General features: G+C 38.8%; 1 protein-coding gene across 3 annotated transcripts in view; it reads left to right on the top strand.

The window, feature by feature from the left end:
- The window catches only part of cxxc5a (CXXC finger protein 5a), a 37064-nt gene extending 25680 nt beyond the window's left edge, over window positions 1–11384 (top strand). For 2 of the 3 annotated variants that reach the window (XM_021312180.2, XM_036143146.1), the window contains exon 3: window positions 9984–11384. In XM_021312180.2, coding sequence (XP_021167855.2) covers window positions 9984–10028 — 45 coding nt within the window. In that variant the 3' untranslated portion in view covers window positions 10029–11384. The remainder of the gene's footprint in view (window positions 1–9983) is intronic. The other variant, XM_012855292.3, reaches the window with a different exon arrangement.
- The last annotated feature ends 8388 nt before the right edge of the window (window positions 11385–19772 follow it).

Below are 19772 nucleotides of genomic sequence, written 5' to 3'. Positions count from 1 at the left end.
GGCAGCATCATCCTCCCATAGCATGGTGCTGCCACTATCATATTTGCCTATGGGGATTAGGTGCATGTCAAATGTTGCACAGTATTTTAATTAAGGGGATTAGAGTAAAGGGGGTTGCCTATATATGCATGTCAGGCTTTTCTGATTTTTATTTATGAAAATATTTTAAATCGGACCTCATTTTCTTTTCTCTTATAAATTACTTTCTTTTGGTCTGTTGCCTTAAATCATAATTAAAAATAGCAATGTTTGTGTTTGTAAAATGACAAAACGTGCAAAAAGTTCAAGCAGTATGGATACTTTTGCAAGGTATCTTAAAAGTGTGGTTTAGACTTGACATGTGATTGAAGGACTAAAATGTCAGGGGTTGGACTGGAGGTATTGGATTTCTGGTATTTATCGCCATAAACACGTCTCCTGCATCTTCTGTGCCCTATTTATGCTGAGAGCTGTGACAGCTAGCTTATTAATTAGAGGATTAGCTGAAAATCAGTCTGCAGTTACTCTGATGATTAGCCACTTCAGACTGTTTTCTGATTGAAATAAGCAAAAACAATCAACTTTATTTTAGTTTTCAAAATGGGATTATTATTATTTTTATTTATTTACATTTCGTGGATTTAAAAGCCAAAAATCAACAAAAATAAAAAAAACAAAAAAATGACCTATTGCTCCACACTTGAAGCACTTAATGAAAAGTTGAAGATAAGGAAGTTCAGGTGTCGGTCAGTCATTGAAGGTTAGAGATTTGTCAACAAATCGCTGTTACGTACAACCTGTAGTTGAAAGCTCAATAGCTTTAAAATGCAGCAAAATAACACGTCACATCTCATCAGTATAACATGGTTTACAGTAATTTTGTGGCTCTGCACAGCTTAATTCACTCATCAGTGATGCTCATGGTGCTGCAGAATCTGTTTTTCCTTGAAAGAAATTTGATATTTTTTTCCCATCTTGTATTTTAGCAGGGCTACCTTAACATGCTACTAAAATACAGAATGGAAAAGAAAGCTACTTTGCTATTCTCACAATGTGTCCTGTTCAAGGGTTTGCTCTATAGTACATGTAGTTGATCATGGCACAGCAAAATAAAAGCCGGCACACCTTTAGAATGATTATATATATATATATATATATATATATATATATATATATATATATATATATATATATATATATATATATATATATATATATATATATATATATATATATATATATTAGTATAGGTGCGCAAATATAGGCTATACATTATATCGAGTAAATCTGTCAGTTTGGCTGTGAAGCTGCTTGTGGCAACTGTACGCTGCTCTTAGGAGGTAAGGAAAGGACAGTCCAGTGTTGCCCATTTAGCATCTTTGTTGCTATATTTAGTGACCTATCAGACTCCTCTGGCGACTTTCTTTCAAAAAGCTACTAGCAATAGGCAACTTTTTTGTACTAATGGCGACTTTACCAAAAGCGCCAGGTGTAGGGCTGGACGATAATTCAATAACAATATATATCGATCAATAGATGTGTGGTTCAAAAGGTAAACTGGTCAATAAAAGTTCCATTGAAGAACAGTTTCCCTTCCTTTTGCATTATGTCCTTTCATGTAGATTAATATTACAGTCACTACATCTTCTCAACCAATCACAAACGCAGACACAGGAAAGCTCCGTCACCAAGCTCCGCCCCCTTCAAAGAGTTTAGAGAATACATGTTTTTCTTTCTTTTAAGACTTACAGTTTTTTTTTAGACTTTTAGTTTGTTCAGTAAAGGGTTGTGTTTGAATTCAGTGTTCATTATTTAAAAATAGGGCTGCACTTAAATTTTTCATAATTATCAATATTGATCAATATGATTTCTATTTAATTGATATACTTTTTTTCTATATCATCCAGACCTATTCTGGAGTCACAATATTGAGGCAGCAGTGAGAGCTTCCGTGGGAGCTTCCACTTCCCTCAGCGCTGTCTCACAGGCACACGACAGCGGCTGCTGCCTCGTCACGTAAATGTCGTTTTTAAAGTAGTTTTTTTTTGTCTTTGAAACTGTTGCACGAAAATAAGTCACTGACATTGATTCACACACAGCTTCAATCATTTATTCACCTCAATCACTTTGTGTGCCTCGGATACCTCTGATTGTGTCTTTTCGGTACAATCTTATGTAGTGTGGATTCAGGCAGTGTATTAAAATTCATAAATCATTCCGTAAAGGTATTTTTTTTACTTCCAAACACACTTAATCACCATTTCAGTAACTTTTTTTCCTAGGCAAAAGCTCTCCTACAGGCTGTATGCATGTATGAGCAAATATGCAAATTAGAATATGATGCATTTTAAAAGAATCCTATAGGAAATGCTGTGTCAGTGGGATTCTAGTTTCTTGTGTGCAGAAGAAAAAACAGGAAGTGCTTTCTTGCTCGACAAACTTTGCTTTGAAGGTCATAAAAAGAGACTAAGCACAGCATTGCGCGTAGCAGGTCATTTGACACAGGCAGACCGGGAGCTACAACAGCCAACACAGTCTCTCTTTTGCTGTAAACAGCATTTTTATGAAAATCCTAGAGTGGTTGAATTGCAGCTTGCAAGCTGTACACAAGACTACAAGATGAGATTTTTAAAAGTTGTCTGCGTAAAAGATGTAGGTGCCGTAGAGTAAGAGCGTAAACCTGCAACAGGTACGGGGTGTTGATTTTCATCAAACACTCTGATACCAACCAGTTAAAACCATCTTGATAGGAATTCCTTACCTGAGACATAAAGTGACAAGCGGAATAAAGACGTAGAAAACTCAAAATAGATCCAGATATGTCTAATTAACTGGACACAGGATGCATGACCTAATAGATCAGAATGTCTGTCGCTCCTGCTCTGGCCCCACAAGATGAGTTTGAGCAAGATAAACATCATCACTGTGTATGTATACATGCATACATGCATATGTGACCCCGGGCTCTCAGAATAGAGGGCAAAAAATGTGAAAACGCTTCACCTCTCTTTTCAGGCAGTGTTGATGCCAGTTGGAGGTCACGACTATCTTGCTGTCTTTTTACAGCTCGGTCCACTGTTATCGGCACTCCTGGTAAATATGTGCGAAAAGCTTTAAAATGAATTCATGTTTTAATGCAACACTCAACATTTTCCAAAGAGGAAACCGTTAATTCAAGTACGTTTTCTTTGTGAATGAATGTCTATGATTTATTTTAGAGGACTAAGAAGGGTAAGAATGCTGATTTTTGTTGCTTTTAAATCAGTCCAGGTGTTTTCGATCACCAGTCACGACCCGTTTTCAGTTTTCTTGCTGAATCCCAAAAATTTTTTTTGAATTAAAATCTCCCGATATTTCAAAGGGATTTTGATGTCTCTTGTGAGGTTGCCAGGAGTTTTGGTAAAAGAAACAACCCAGATCCTCCGACATGTGTACCAGAGGACAGGAGGTGCAATACCATACCATATATTGCTTTTTTTTTTTTTTTTTACACCTGATCTACTTTGGGCCATATCATCTATCTATAACACACAGATCAATTGAAAATCCTTGTAGAGTTTACCTAGCTCCACATGTTTGTGTTTGTGATGGTAGGAGAGAAAATGATTTTTCCAGGGATGCCTAAAATAAGAGATAAATGTTTTGCCATGTTTGTCACAGTTTTCTCATGTACTTTTAATATTTACTCTAACTACTTGACTATGGTTAGGGGAGTGGCTTGTCTTTTGATGGCTCGCTGTCTTGTTTTTCATATTTTGAAGAGTTGCTTCAAGAGAAATGTATGGATTTATGCCCCAGTGGAAGGGGAAGTCATGGATCAGGGAAAATAATTAGGGGATAAATTTGATGGGCATTCTTTTTCCCTGATCTTTTTTTTTAGACATTGTAACGGCCCACAAATGCTTTCAGCCTGCCGAGATGCTTTGAGTTGATTGCGTCGCTCGGTTTCCTTGCATGCTTTTGGGGAATCCTGAGAAAACAATAATCTGAACGCTCAGCTGCACCCTGGAGCAAAAGCCAAATTAAGAGAGGCTTAAACTGGTTTACAGGAACTTGCATCATTTACTCTTTCCTTTTTTTTGTTTTATTACACTCAAAATGTTTGTATTTGGTGCAACCAAATGGATTTGCCTTCATCTGAAAGGGGGGGGGGGATAAAAAAAACACACATCCATCGATTTGTAGTAGTGATTGGCCTCTTCACACCCACGGATCTCATCTGCGTGAACCCTAGCAATCAGTGTTTGAGGAAGGGAGCGAAGGACGTTTTCTATTCCTGAAATGCTGCCACGAACCCCCCACCGCCCATCCCTCACCCCCCCACCCCCACCCCAGTGATTGCACACACTTGATAATGAGGAAAAACAGCATTACCGCTCGTTTCCAGGCGTGTGTTATTTTTCCTCCCACACATTACGTCATGGTCAGCCCAGCCCTTACCAGGTTTTTAACATCTGTGGCAGCGCCAGATGTTGCTGTCCTCCAACTCTCTGCCTAACAGCTGAGCGCTGCTGCAGAACGGTCACCGCCAAGATGGAGGAGACGCTACTGCAATATGTCGGCGGTTAACCTCAGGGTCATTTGCGTTCAAAAATGATTTTCCTAATACATATAAGATGCACTGAACACTCAAGCAGTTTGCAGATATTACTTCTAGGTTTAGTTGCTAAAATAATCATGTGATTTATAGCATTTATTTAATCTTATTTTGATTCTGACACATAGTAAAAATATAGAATTAACCCTCTCTAAAACCAGTATTCCTTTTCAGGTTTGCTTTATGCTGAATCTTATCCAGTTCTGCTCTTTATAGAATTACGCAAGCATGACAAAGTCTGCTTGAGTGGAGTCTGCAGTCCAATGCTTTACAGACATCCCACTAGTAGCTTTGTGCATCCTTTGAATTTTGACCTTTCAACTCCAGAGACAGGCCAGACAGGATATATAGTCCCTCCTGCGAGTTCTGGGTTTTCTCCTGGTCTCCTCCCATGGGATGTGCCCGGAAAACCTCAGAAGGGAGGCGGCCCGGGGGGGCATCCTGAACAGCTGTCTAAACTACCTCAACTCAGGCCTTTTGATGCGGAGAAGCAGCGGCTCTACTTTGGGCTCCCCCCCAGATGACAGAGCTCCTCACCCTATCTCAAAGACTGAATCCGGCCAGCCTCTGGAGGAAGCTCACATTTGGGCCCCCCCTTGTATTTAGGATCTTGCTCTTTCAGTCATGATCCATACTTGATGACCTTAGGTGAGGGTTGGAGCATACACAGACTGCTAAATTGTGAGCTTGGCTTTTTGGCTCAGATCGTTCTTTTTTTTCGTCTGCGGAGCCGACTGCAGACAAAGCCCCAGTCCATCTGTCCATCTCCTCTGTGATCCTACTACAACCTCTCACTCATAAACAAGGCCTAGATACTTAAAGAACAACTAACCCCCAAATTAAATATATATATTTTTTGCTTATAAACTGTATACATAGATGTCTTATAGGGCTGTCAACATGTCCCAGTTTTATAATTTATGGCACATTTGTTGAAGTCCCGTTTTTGTGTCTAAAACTGTCTGTGTAGCGGCCTTCTCATGTTCAATGAGTGTTATTGCATTTGAATTTAAAATCTGTATTGGCACTTAAAAGTTTTTGAGACATCACGCAGAAGAACTGACATCAGTATCTCTGCCACTGTGGGGTATAAAAGCGGCTCCGTCTCGCACAAGTCTTCATAGAGAGTTGGGATAGTGAACTTTGCAGTCTTTCTAACAATTTTTCAGGTTAGTGATTTATTAGCTTAGCATTCATTTAGTTTATTTAGCATTTATTTACCTTGTTCTAGTAGCATAGACAGCACCGAGCTCTCAGCCCCTGCACATTCCCTGGTCCGCCAGGCACCGCCTTGGTTAGGCACATTTTTCAAATGGTAGATCTGGTTGGATTAAGGCTCTGTTTCGGGGCTAGAGGATCTTTAAACTCTTCCGCTTGAGACAGACACCGACCCCCAACCCAGGGGAGAAAATCCACCTTTTTCTAGTCAATGACCATGGCCTCAGACTTAAAGGAGCTGACTCAGCAATGAAATCACCAGGAACCAATATGTGTTTGTTTCTAATGTTCGGAACCTGAAATGCAAATTTTCCATCACCTGAAAGGATTTTCCCCCACCCTTTGATAATAATCCAATTTTAGATCAGATAATGACCATCCCCTTTAAGCTCAGAGAATTTAACAGATATCTGGCAACCTTTTTGGGTTTTTATCAGCCTTAATTGGTAGAGAAAGAGTCAACAAGTAGAGCGTTGTAAACTATATTAGAAGTAAAAGCGTAAGCAACTTTCAGTTAAGTGGCCTTCAGTATGTATGTAGCAGTAAGTAGGGGAGGGGCAGTACTTTAATACCCTGTAAGCGATAAAGTCAGAGTTTGGACCTTTCTCTGCCATCTAATTAAAACGACTTTTGGCAATGGGAACTATAGATAGTGAAAAATTATGAAAAATGCTTGCTTTATCAATTTGTATCATTTTATACCAATACCCAGCCCAATGCCTACCTAGCACATAAACTGGACTAAAGTTTTCTGTGTCTTTAAGTATACAAAAAAAGACACCAATAAAACTCTATTTGGCTGAAATAACTACAATCATAACCTGGATTGAGGTCATTTTCCAGTACGAAGATTGCTTTATATTTGTCAGCAGGAGTTAAAGTTTGTGAAGAAAGGTAATGTGGAGGGCGTTCCTTGCTGTCACTAATTTTCATGTCCACATGAAAGAGCAACAGTGACCACAAAAGCTCAGGCCTGATTTATGAGTAAAGCACTGCTTTAAGTGGGCCTGAGAAGTAATTAAGGCAGGTATTGTTTTGGTTGAATTAATGGGGCATTTCGCTCAAAGCTCCCCTGGAAAAACTCATAATTTTGTTGGCTGCATATGAGAGCCATACTAAACTACCCCGAAAACTTTAGTCTGATTATGTTCGAGAGCGCTTTATTTATTTATTTTTTTTCGCCTCAGTTTAACTAAAATAGGTGCTTTAAAGACAGAATCGTGTCAATAAGTCCTACTTTCTTTTCATTTATGATATAGGACCTGCATATGTGCTTGTACTCACGGTGTGGCTGGTTCTTTATTAAGAAAATCTCTGCTGAGTGCTGAGGGAAAACTGAGCCTGATTCCAGCATATATGAGAATTTTACTTGAACAGTCTCACTGTTTGGTGTGATTTCGGGGGTGTACTGCGAGAGTCGGTTAACGTGCCGCTGTGTGTGGAGGTGTGTGACTGCACTTGAATACATATTGGTTTCGATGTGAGAGTGTGTGTGGGTGCGTAAATGTTTGCCGAGCTTCTACCCACCCACCCTCCCCACCCCTCCATCGCCGCCACCACCACCACCTCACTCCAGGCAGTTCTGGCAAACGGAAGAATCCGTGCTGCAGAATAGAGGCGCGCTTTGCAGGACGCCAGCCGCGTTCTGGCTCCAGGGACCCGAGCTGCTCTCTATCTCCTGACTGGCAGGCTGCTGCTGAGCTCTGCAGCTGCATGCATGTGTGCCACTCCTGCTCGGTGCAGTCTGACACGCTGATAACCACAGCAACTGGGGGGAAGGGAGGGGGGGGGGTCGTTTGGTCGTGAATGGAAAGCAACATCACCATTCATGATGGTGTGGGAGGGCAATGTGTGTGGTGACTAAATAATAAATGTGACGTATTGGGTTTTGTGTGAGCAGAGGCCTGTTCCTCCTCTGGTGCTGAGGGCAGTGATGTAGGGATTTCACTCATGCGTCTAACCAAGGGTCAAACTCTGAAATAGGACCAATACTGAGCTGATTACTCAACCAGTCTATTAGCTGATTGACATCAATATTGTAGGTCACCAGAATTCTTCTGTTTAAAAAAACAAACAAACATTTTATGACTTTACAGTTGAAAACCCAATCGTTCCTTTGGTGTTAATTGAGCAAAACAAGTGATATGATTACTTAAAATACATTTTCTACGTTAAAAGAATAGTTGGGATTGAATTGGGGTACTGTGGAGCAGCCGATATTTTACCTGCTTTAAACTAGGGCTGCACAATTAATCGCATTTGCAAAATAATCAAACGCAATTTCCAAATCGCAGAGGTCTACAATTTTGACTATGTAACAATTAGTGAATCAGACGCCCCCTTTAGGTGTCAGTAATATGTTTAAAGTGGGTTTGCCTCCACATGGAAGGGAAGACAGTTGCAGCAGTGAGATAATCTAATTTTATTACTTGTTTTAGACTTTATATAATCATACTGTTTTACCAGAAACTTTCAGGAATTTCACCATAGCATCTAGTACAGGTCAATCTGTTTAATACATAGTCTTGCTTGTTGGTTGCACTTTGCACTTCATGTTCAACAAGGATTGATGTCCAAATCAATTAAAAACTGTTCTCTTGAATAATATTCTGGTTAATAAAAACATTAAAAGTTCTTGTTTTAAATTGTCGTTGTATACAAGCATCTTTATCTAGAGGCCATTTTTGTTGCTTGTGGTTAATGCAGAGAAAAGTCAAAATGAAATCGTAATTTTGTTGGAAATAAATCGTAGGCAGAACGCAATCATCAAAGTTGAGACGCAGCCGCTCTTTTAGCACCTGATCTGCACAGCGATGAAACAAATTGATTTGTTGTTTGTATATGTTTAAAAAGACATGATAAATTAAACTGAAAAAAAAATAATCGCATTAAATCGCAATATTAAGACAAAAAAATCCCAATTAGATTATTTTCCAAAATCGTTCAGCCCTACTTTAAACCCTGTCTTGTAGTGGTTTCAGTTTGGATAAAAATAAAAATAAAAATCTGTTACGGGGACATTTGAACTCAAGATGACCCCGTATTTACTACAGGTAAAATTATTGATTGCTAAAGGAGGACGCCATAGAACCCACCTGTCTGATGTCAATAACAAAGCTAGCTGAATGTTTTAAGAAAAGCAGCAAACTGTAAGAAAAGGGAAGGAACAATATGCACGTCGAAAAACACAGAAGCTATGCTCAGTTGAGATTTCATGTGTTTGTAAAGCTTGAGCTTTAAGCTTTTTTCTTTGCGTTAGAACTATGTTTAAAAAAAGTAAAAGAAAGTATTAATTTTTTTTTCTTTGCATTTATTCTTGCTTTCCTGGCATGACCCGTCATTATTTTTTCTTTGTTTGCAGAAAAAGGTATATATGTATATTAGATACAATCCTATAAAACTGAGGATTTTGGTGCAGACATTTTAAATTGTCTTTAATTAGCGATATATTTCTATTAGTGGTTAGCATAATTAGTACACGGACTAAATATATGTATCATTACATTTAAGCTGATGATATATCCAAATCCAGGGTATTCCATGGCAGAGTGAGGTTGAAAGGAAACATGACATAAAAAAATACAGTTTACTATTTAAGAATTCCTTACACCATTGGTGCTTCTTCTGATTTCATTTTTTAAGCATAATTTCTTCCCTTTTATTGACTTTTCCTATTCTTTTTTTCTCCTATATTTGTAGTCTAACTATTTCATTCTTTACTAATGATTATATTTTTCTTCTTCTAATATGTTTTTAACATAACAGACAAATGCATATTTGAGTTTCATTCTGTCTATATTTCTATGAGATATTCCTGTTTGAGGGAGTCATTTAGGTGGGGGCTTTGTTCTGTGTTTACTTTGATCCATCACTGACAATGAAAATGAATTTGAGTCCTCTTTCCTCAATAACAGCTTCTATAGTGAAGAGAGTTGTCACATAGATCTGGTCGCATTTAGATATGGTGCATACAGAGGGGGGGAAAAAACTTTTTTTTGTGACCTGACAAAAAAAAAACAAAAAACATATTCTGATTACCAGCTGATTGCTTGTTCCAGTCTAATTGTGCATGCATTATGTGGAAACGCGCACACAAGTGTTGCTGTTCAGTAACAACCTCTTCTTCTGTCCCTCTAACTTATTTGTCTCCCCTCCCCTCCTCTCCCTTGTTGTCTTCTGTTTCTCCAAGAAGGTGATGCTTCCAACAGGAGCGGCGTTCCGGTGGTTCCAGTAGGACTCCTCCTCCACTCCTTACCCAAAGCTCTGCCATCAAGTGCAATGCCAACTCCTGGATTGTCTCCAGAACAGACACTGGTTAACAAACAAACTAGCAACAAATAAAATTATATATAAAAAAACAACAACAAAAAAAAAGCAGAAAAAAATCGGAATATGGATGCACCTACTTAAACCTTGAACCAAAAATGAAGCGTAAAAGAAAAGCATCTATGGCAACTATTCATTCCCTTTTTCTATGTTTTCTTTTTTTTTCGTACCTTTATGTCTTTTTTCCCAGCTGGATTCCCCCCCCCCCCCTTTTTTTTCTTTTCTTCTCCTGTCGCTTGAACGCGGAACTGCTAATTGCCAGAAACAGAAATAAGGGACAGATGGTGGACAATCAACTAATTTCTGTGTTTGGTGTTAATGTTGTTCATGTGTGAAAAGATTCGGTACTTGTGTAGAGAATGTAAATTTACAGCTATATTTTAAAGCTAGCGGCTAATGGCGAACATCGTAACTCTTCACTGTTATGTTACCTAAACCCATGTCTAGTTTACGGATACGTTTGTTGGAGACGGATGGAGAACGTGATTTAAAATGTGAGGCTGTCAAGTTCAGACTGAAATGGAAGTGAATACTGTTGCTGGCAAAGCTCTCTGAGTTTGAAGGCATCACTACTGTAATCTCCTTTAATAAGCCCTCCTCTGCATCTTCAAACTTTTCCTTTCTTGTGAAACTGGCAGCCTTATGTTACTGTGGCCCTACTGAGCACGTGCCAGTACTGTTCAGGGCAATAGCACCGAGAGACAGCACTTGCTCTGAGTCTACCCTACTGAACGCACTGAGAAGATTGCATTTCTTTTTTTATTATTATTGTTGGTTCATTTGTTAAATTTTCAAGAGTTTTTTTTTTTTTTTTTTTTTTTTTTTTTGTTAAGTTGCTGGGTAGCTACAGCATCTGAAAAAAAAAATAACTCAATCTTTGTATTTGTTTAGAAAATTGGACTGGTTTTGTGAATAAAAAGGAATGCATGTATTTGTGTCAAATTTACAATTCCCATGTTTTGTCTGATTGTCTAATTGCATGTTTTTTTTAAGAGCGGTTTTGAGTAAGAAAATGAACTTTTCCACAGGTTATAAGAAATGTTTCCTTTTGTTTTATAATTGGATAGCATGAAAAGAAGGAGGAAAAAAACAACAACAACAACCTTACCCCAGAAATCTCTTAAAAAGAAAGCGAAAGGTGGTGGAAAAATGGATCACCATCATGTCCATTCATGCTGCCTGTGTAATCTTCCTACACTGGAATGATGGAGCCTTGCTGTGCTAAAATGTAACCAAAATGATTTAAAAGATGTTTGAATAAGAACAAGTTTGATTGCCGTGTTTCTTCAGAGTGCATGAAAACCCTGCGAAAATCCTCCTAAATCTCATTTATTGTCAATGATTTTTGCTCTCCTCCGAGGTCTTTGTGACACTCGCCCTGCTCACTGACATTTATAGTCAGAAAGCACGAGCTGAAATGCAGGAGATCGATGGCAGTCATGGATTACCGAAGTGAAACTGAGGAAGCCTGGGTTCAAAGTGTTTGGAGCTGAATGTCTTGTGAAGTTTCAGCGAAAACAAGTCCCAGGAAAAAAAATTTGGTTTTCAGTGTACACACTAAAGGCGCATCTCAGTAAATTACATTATTTATTTAAAAGTTATTTATTTCAGTAAGTCTTTTCAGAATGTTACATTCATACATCATATATTTGATTTACATAGACTGATATATTTAATCTATTTATTTCCGTTATTTTCATATGGCTTCTTCAAGCTAACTAAAACCTAAAATTCAGTGGATGAGATAAAGAAATGGTATGGCCTCCATAACCATAGTGGAAAGCTGCAGACTCGACAGTGCAGCAAGCAGTCATCCACACGCGCCACAAGCTGGACAAGTAGCAAAAAGAAATTGCTAAAGTAGCTGACAGTTCACATGGTTCTGTTGACAAGCATGAGAAAGTTTCATGGAAGGAAAAAGTGAGGTAAAAACGGTTGCAAAGACCCTATGGAGGACTGCAACCTTGAGATGATTACGGAACAAAGCCTATTCAAAGGTTTGTGGCTGACTTGTACTTGGGTTACAGACAGAAATACTGGTTTTAGACCACTTCATGTCTCTCGCTGTTTTCAAGCTTCCAAGGTAGAGCTACACAATGTGTTTCATCCACTTTCAGAGTGTGCAATATCTCAATAGGAAAATACTTGTTTGATGTAATGTTTGGTAGGCCACAACAGTTCAAGTGCCATACACTGAAACTCTGCTTGTGAATAATGTATTGAAGGAGACATATACTCTTCAATTAGCTCTTTTCACATTGAAATCATTCAGTTACAGTCTATATATATATATATATATATATATATATATATATATATATATATATATATATATATGAAGTGGGAATGCAATGCTTTGGTCTGAATTCCTCATTAATTTACCCCTAACCCCTTCCTTTTTACCCCTGTTCTGAGGTTCGCCGGAGAGCGACTCGTTTTGTTGCTGTCTCTTTAAATCTAAAGGAGGCGCTTCACATCCAATCCCACCCCCCACCCCTCAAGTTACAGAGCATTCAAATCCACCCCGATTGGACATTTTTGGAGCGTGCTGTGGGACAACAGAACATTTTGACTTTACCCACTTGTAGTTTCGGCATCTTTCAGCTTGGACTGCAAAATTGCTCTGAGAAATAAAAATGACAGATTCATGAAGTTGGTAAGCCGGACCTCCATGACCTTGTTTAGCAGCTCCGCCACAAATACTGTGATGACCTACTAAAAGAAGAAGAAAAAAAAAAAAAAAGGAAAACTGAACGGCTTGAAAAATATGGCCCAAAAAAAACATAAAGATATCCACGCAGCACCTGGACAGACCACAATCAAATTTTCTGCGTTCCTAGAGACTCCAAGAACACAACAATATGTATTTAAGGGCTAAAAAAAGTGGAATTTGCCTGATATGTTCCCCTTTAACATGCAATGATTATGACTGCATTTTATGCCACCTCTGGTTATAGATTTTAGTGACACTTAAGCTCAGGGAGAGTATTGAGGACTAGTGACAAAAAGATATTAGTTAGGGTTAATTATAAAATTGCTATAATTAATAATACAGCAATTTTATGCTATCCTTATTTTGTGCAATGCTAAAATTGTCTTCCAGCATGACTGCGCACCTCCCCTCACTGCTAAAAGTACCAATCCCTGGTTTATGCACCATGGTTTCAGTGTGCTGGATTAGCCAATGAAGTGGTCTGGTCTAAACTCCTCTGAAATCATATAGAGCACCATCCAGCAAAAGACGAGGGACACCAGACCCAACAAGGCAAACGAGCTGAAGGCCTATATGACAGCATCCTGGGCTTCCCTAACCCCTCAGCAGAGCCACACGCTGAAAACCCCCATGCCACACTAAACCGATGCAGTAATTCAAGAGTGCTGACCATGTAGTTGCCGTATATAATCTACAGTACATGGACATACTCAACAGCAGGCCTACATTTTTCTGTCAAAAAAAAATCCTTTATTTCATTTGTCTTGTGTAATGTTTTAATTTTCTGAGAAACAAAATTTTGGGTTTTAATTATGTAAACCTTAATCTTCTTAATTTGTCAAGAAAAATGCCTGAAATATAGCTCTCTCAATTTATTTAATGAAATAAATGAACTTTTCGGTTATGCTTAAGTTACTAATAAACACGGTTACATTCAGATGAACCTCGCTATAAAGACCCGTTTCCATCTGGTAATAAGTGACGAGTGTTTGTGTTGCTTTAAAGCCGCTCCTCTGCATCCAGGTGGGGAAGTAGATGCAGATTCCATCCGCAGCCAAAAGTGTGGTTTTAATTAGCGACTGTCCACAGCGGAAGGCCCAGCGTGACGCGCTTGTGTACGAGCTTGTGATCAGCTTTGTGAGAGGAGAGCTGGAGAGCGGAGCTATATCCCAACTCACCCCCCCACCCCCCCACACACCTCCCCCCGCCTCCCCCACCTCCCCCTAGGTGACAGCACTGGGCTAGTGCCATCGCCATGGCAATGGGGGGAGTGTGTGCGTGACTGCGTGAATGTGTGTGTGTGTGTGTGTGTGTGTGTGTGTGTGTGTGTGTGTGTGTATCTGGGGGTGGTGGCTGAGGCCTTTCATTATTAATGTGCACCGCGGCGTCCTTACCTCCTCCGAGCCCGCACAGCTCACCGCCTGACCTGCCATCCAAGGGAGAGGAAAAGGAGAGGGGGGTGAGGGGGGGGGAGGCAGAGATAAAGAAAGAGAAGTGAGCCGGAGAGAAAGAAAGAGACAGCACGCCTAGTGTAGAGTTAAAGGAATGTGTGAGTGTAATGCACTGATTCGTTTACGTGCTCTTATTGAGCACCAAGAGTATCTCAGATTAGGATCATCACTTTGGAGATTTGGGGTGGGGTTTGGGCTGTGGCCCCCGTTTGCTGAGGAGAAGGGGCCCAAGAGAAGTGTAGGACAGGGGGGGGGGGGTGTGGGGGTGAAGAAAGTCAGGGAGGGTCATATGGTGGGTGTACGGCTCATGAGCTGGCCTGTCACACTGGGAAAATCCTGGAATCTTATCACCGCCTCGCAGACACTGAGCCGCACTGATCTGCTCACCCTCGTTGCCAGCAGACATGCCCTTCCCCCCCCTTTTGCAAATGCCCCTGCACAGGCTGGCCCCTTTGCAGTTCCGACGCCACCGTCTCTTCGAGCGGGGAGATAGCAGAACTGATGCAGTCCAATTGTTGAGGAGGGAGGAATGCTGCTTGTAAAAATGGGACTAGCGGGAAGAAAAACAAGCTTTGCAAGTGAGTATGCAGCAGAGGACTGAGGAGCCAGGAGAAGCCCTGTCCAATAAAGCAAAGTAAACCAAGTCTCACCGAGGAACATAAAGAGATATATGTGAACAATAAGCATACCTGTAAGTTGTTCTCCAGTGTTCTGCTGGACTTTTGTGATGTACAACTCATTAAACGAACAATGTCAACTTTACAGTATCAAACTCTAACTGATTGCACATGTGTTATTGTAAAAAATCCCACTCAACGTTTTAGCATTATTTTAAATGTCTTCCCAATGCAGCAAAAGGGAAATTAGCTGACAATGAGTAAGATAATTTGTTTCACCACTTGCATGGATCTCGCAAGCAAGCATTTTGGTCACCGTTCATGACATGAAACATTTAAGATTGGGCTTTTCTTTTACGGAGTAACCAGAGGGGCCTGCTTGCTTAATTTAACCATACAGTTACTTAATTAGAAACTCTGCTCAGCGCAAAGAGCAGTTAATTTTATACAGACAGACAAGGAGCTGCAGCAGCCAATACAGTCTAACCTGTGAACGCCATTAACATTGTCAGAAAAAAGACGGGTTTCTTTGATCAGTTTTGCAATTAGTCTACATTCAAATAGACTTGATTTTTTAAACTACTGGATTTAAAAAAAAAATACTTACTTAGGTCACATTAAAAAAGACATTAATAGGGACTTCAGTTAATTACATACATAACCAAACCGTCACACGTTCAAAACTCTGACCTGAATGTGATCAAACTAAAAATAATGGTGAGAAGACCAGACCCTGGGTGTCATTGAAGATTATTACAGAAAATTATTACAGACGCTGATAAGCAGATTTTGAACGTGCCATAAGTCCATAAGCCGCCTGTAAGACTAAAGCACTCGTATCTATGAATTGCACCAATTTTGACCCTAATTTCATGTAATTTAGTAATATTTAGTCCTAACTTTTTATTATCATAATCAACTAAAAAAAACGTTGGGAAGTAGTTATGTATGTATGCCTCCTTTACATAAACCTGCATGTATTTCCACTAAAATTATGAACTCAGTCTAGTCCTGGAAGGGTCCACTGGAATAGGAAATGTTAATTATGTCCATAAACCCCGCCACCAGTCTGTGACACATCATGCAGTTTAACATGAATACATTTAAACTGACTAAGTATTTATTTTGGAAAGAGCCATCAAAATAATTAACTAAGATGATTGAACTTGATGACTTTTCTAATTGGAAGATGAAGGACAATACGCGGTATTATTAATCAGTGCTTCAGTAGCCACCCTCCAAATCCATGGCTTTCATAGTCCCCTACTTGTGAATACTTGTTTGTAAAAAGAGACTGCTAAACACAGGGTCAGCACAGAGGTCACAGATGGAAATCAGAGTCTCTATCTGAACTCAGATGGTGTAAAGGTCACAAGCTAATGTCAAACTTTGTGGCTGTCAGCCAAGAAATAAACTTGTTGGCCCAAAACTGTGAGAAGGATTCTGATTTTGAGACTCGCACAGTTTTCTTTTGTGTTCTCTGGTTTTGTTTTGGGGATGTATAAGTGAGTCATTCGAGCAAAGAATAGAGATGGGAGTATGATAATATGAAGGTGCACAATGTTGGGGATCAACCCTGTATTGCTAAAATCCAAGCTCAGTCCTTTCTACTGAGGCATTGGGGAATTAGCTTTATAAGTAACTTTAGTTCCTCAATGCACCATTATTTTAATGAAAAATATCTGTTTTTGTATTTTGTTTTTTCATATAAAATCAAAGTTTCTAAAAAAGTATTTTAAAACTATTAAATATATATATACAGATAGATAGATAGATAGATAGATAGATAGATAGATAGATAGATAGATAGATAGATAGATAGATAGATAGATAGATAGATATACTAAATATTTACAACAGACAAACTGAATGTGATGATTAGATGAGTAGAGCATCACATTCTGACCTTTCTTTAATAGAAACCAGTGTGAGCTACAATGTATTGTTGGGATGTGAACTTGCATCCCTCTTTGTTTGTTTTATTAAGATCTGCATTAGCTGCTGTTAAAACAGTAACTATTCTTCCAGGGGTAGTTACCTGGGGCAGAAAACATATGCGCCAACACCAACTTGCCGTATCTTTGCTGTATCGTTGCCGTCTATTGGTTATTTCTTCTGCTTTGTATCTGAGTTTAATGACACTGTGAAGCATGAGGATTCTGCTTTCATTAATCTGTTACCTGTTACCAGCAAGAAAAAGCTAGTGACCTGAATCAGACCATTTATTTCTTTAATAGTGTGGTTTCTTTATCGGTGGCTTGATCTTTTTGCTGTCAGCAAATACAGTATAAGTGCCAACAGGTTGCCCTGACAACATTTTGCAGAGTGGAAGTTGTAACCAAGGGGAGAAGAGCCAAAGTTAGCTATTTTTACAATCACTGAGGTGTTTAAATTAAGTCAGAGAAAAGCACAAACAATGTAAGATGCTTCACAAATCAACATTGCTTGAAATTAATCAAATCACGGTTTCAAAACTTTCTCCATTAGAATAAGAACAATACAGAGGTATTGTCCTTATTCTAATGGAGAAAGTTTCAGAGGTGTTTCGGATAGTTGAGGATGTGGGTTCACGTTTTACATACAGTACATAAAACACATCATTAAAAATATAGGACTGAGGTTGGATAGCAAATTTACATTTACACCCGTTCCTATCATTTACAGGATTTTACTGTTACTGTAGGTTTTCGCTGATGCAGAAAGAGGTATCTCTCTATCTTTTTTGTTTGTTTTGTCTTGTTAGTGAGATAAATGTTTTTGCTTTACTGAAAGCTTTTTACTAAAACATTTTAATTTTTAATATATTCAGAAAGTATGAGCACATATCTTGGTGTCTTGGATGGATCTCAAGGAGGAATCGCAATCAGTTAAAATTAGCACAAGCATGCCGTACCTTTGACAAATCAGTGACCAGAAATTGTCCATAAAATCTCGGATTGGTGCCACTCTTGTCTGGAGGCAAGATTGATAACTATATGGTACAGGAGCACATCACTGTAATCAACACAGCCCTGATCTCTACAGTTGGGACAAGTTTTATTAAATTGAAGCATTATCTTTGGATCCTGGTGTGTAAAATGGCCTGAATCAGAAATAATAAAGATTTCTATATGACTGTTAAAAGATTTGGTACACTTTTTGTTTTTTTAGAGCTTGTTATCCCAGTAAATTTAGTTACAGCGTTAAACTTGGTGTTAAAACCAGATTTAATAAACATCTTTAACCAGCAATAGAAGTGCTGCAGTTGTTTGGGTTTCATTGAGCTCGTGTATGAAGGACTGTTGTCTCTTTTCAACCTGGACCATTGAATTGGTGGAAACTGTCATTGTGTGGGTGCTTTTGAGGAAATTCAGCAAAGATACTTGTTGCTGTTGGGGCTGATTTACCAAAGAGCTCTTGAGTGTCAGAACTTTTAATAGGTTTCTCCAAAAATTGACTCTTTGCTACAAAAAGCACAATATTTCTCGTTACCTGTTTGATTAAAATGTTAAACTACATTCTGCTGTAGACAACAGCAGATTTTTTGTATCATTATTTATAGTCTAAAATGACCATATTACTGTAAAAATATGGTGAGTTAATATAATATATATAATAATTAACATAGTTCAAGTAAATTATATTTTAGTTGTAATGTTGATATTTTGGTTTGAATGTGCACGAGTGATAAAATATTTTTAAGACAATATAATATACTAAATGTCAAAACAGGTCACTCTTTTCACTGTTTTTATAAATAATTAGTGTCATAAAAGTTCAGCTGCCAGACTTCCAGCCCTACTTTCCAGATTTTAAATGCATTATTGATAAGCACAAAGATGTCTCAGAGTATCCTCATCATCAAGAAATTCATAGTAGATCAGCAAAGCTTACAGCTGACCATTCCCAAGGGAATGTTTAAGCAGTTTTCTTTTCATCTGTCACATATAAAGATTAGTGTGGGCTTCATGTATGTACCTAATGATCCCAAAGTACAAAACAAAAAAAACAAAACAAAAAAAACTTGTGAGAACAAAAACAAAACTAACATTTTGTCTTTGGTTTGTAGACCAGTGTATAGTTTGTCCAAGAGTTAATTTATGTAGAGCTATTTATGTAGAGCTTCTACTGAGTTAGGGCTCCTTCACACTTCCTGATAAATCACCAGGACCATGCAACCTTTTAGAAGGTAAATAATACGATACTGCTTCCTTTTAGTTCCTCCAAATTATGGTTTTCTTGTTTTTATACATCCTTCAGGCAAAGAATAATTCCCCTTTAAGAGGTTTCTTCACTTTTTGCTTTGTTCCACTCTTCCAATCAGTTCAATTCAATTTTATTTATATAGCACCAATTCATGAAACATGTCATCTCAAGGCACTTTACAAAACCAAATTCAATCATATTATACAGATTGGGTCAGATTATACAGATTGGTCAAAAAATGTCCTATATAACGGAACCCAGTTGATTGCATCAAAGTCCCGACAAGCAGCATTCACTCCCGGAGAAGCATAGAGCCACAGGGAGAGTCGTCTGCATTGTCCATGGACACCTCCTCTGCTCTCTGTTTTCTGGACACAACCTAGACTTCCTCACAACCAAGAACCTTTCCAAGCCCATCGGACCTGTCAGCCATCTTCTGCTTGTTTCACTGTGTACGACCCACGCCAGCCTTATTGACCTGCCTCAAGGCTCAGCCCAATCTGAGCAGTCAGCAGCCAGCATTGCCTAGCTCCTGCTCTTTACTAAGTCTTTGCCTGCCTGGACTGAGGCATTATTATTTATAACATATCTTTTAAAACTCAAACAATGTGTCCGGCTTGAATATTGAGTTTTATGCCCTGAAGGTTAGGCAAGACAAGGCAAGGCAAATTTAACTGTATATCACA

This window comes from Fundulus heteroclitus, chromosome 11 (genome assembly GCF_011125445.2).
Source record: "Fundulus heteroclitus isolate FHET01 chromosome 11, MU-UCD_Fhet_4.1, whole genome shotgun sequence".
NCBI classification, from domain to species: Eukaryota; Metazoa; Chordata; class Actinopteri; order Cyprinodontiformes; family Fundulidae; genus Fundulus; species Fundulus heteroclitus.
The sequence above is the reverse complement of the archived record's forward strand: the minus strand, read 5'-3'. Positions and strand labels throughout refer to the sequence as shown.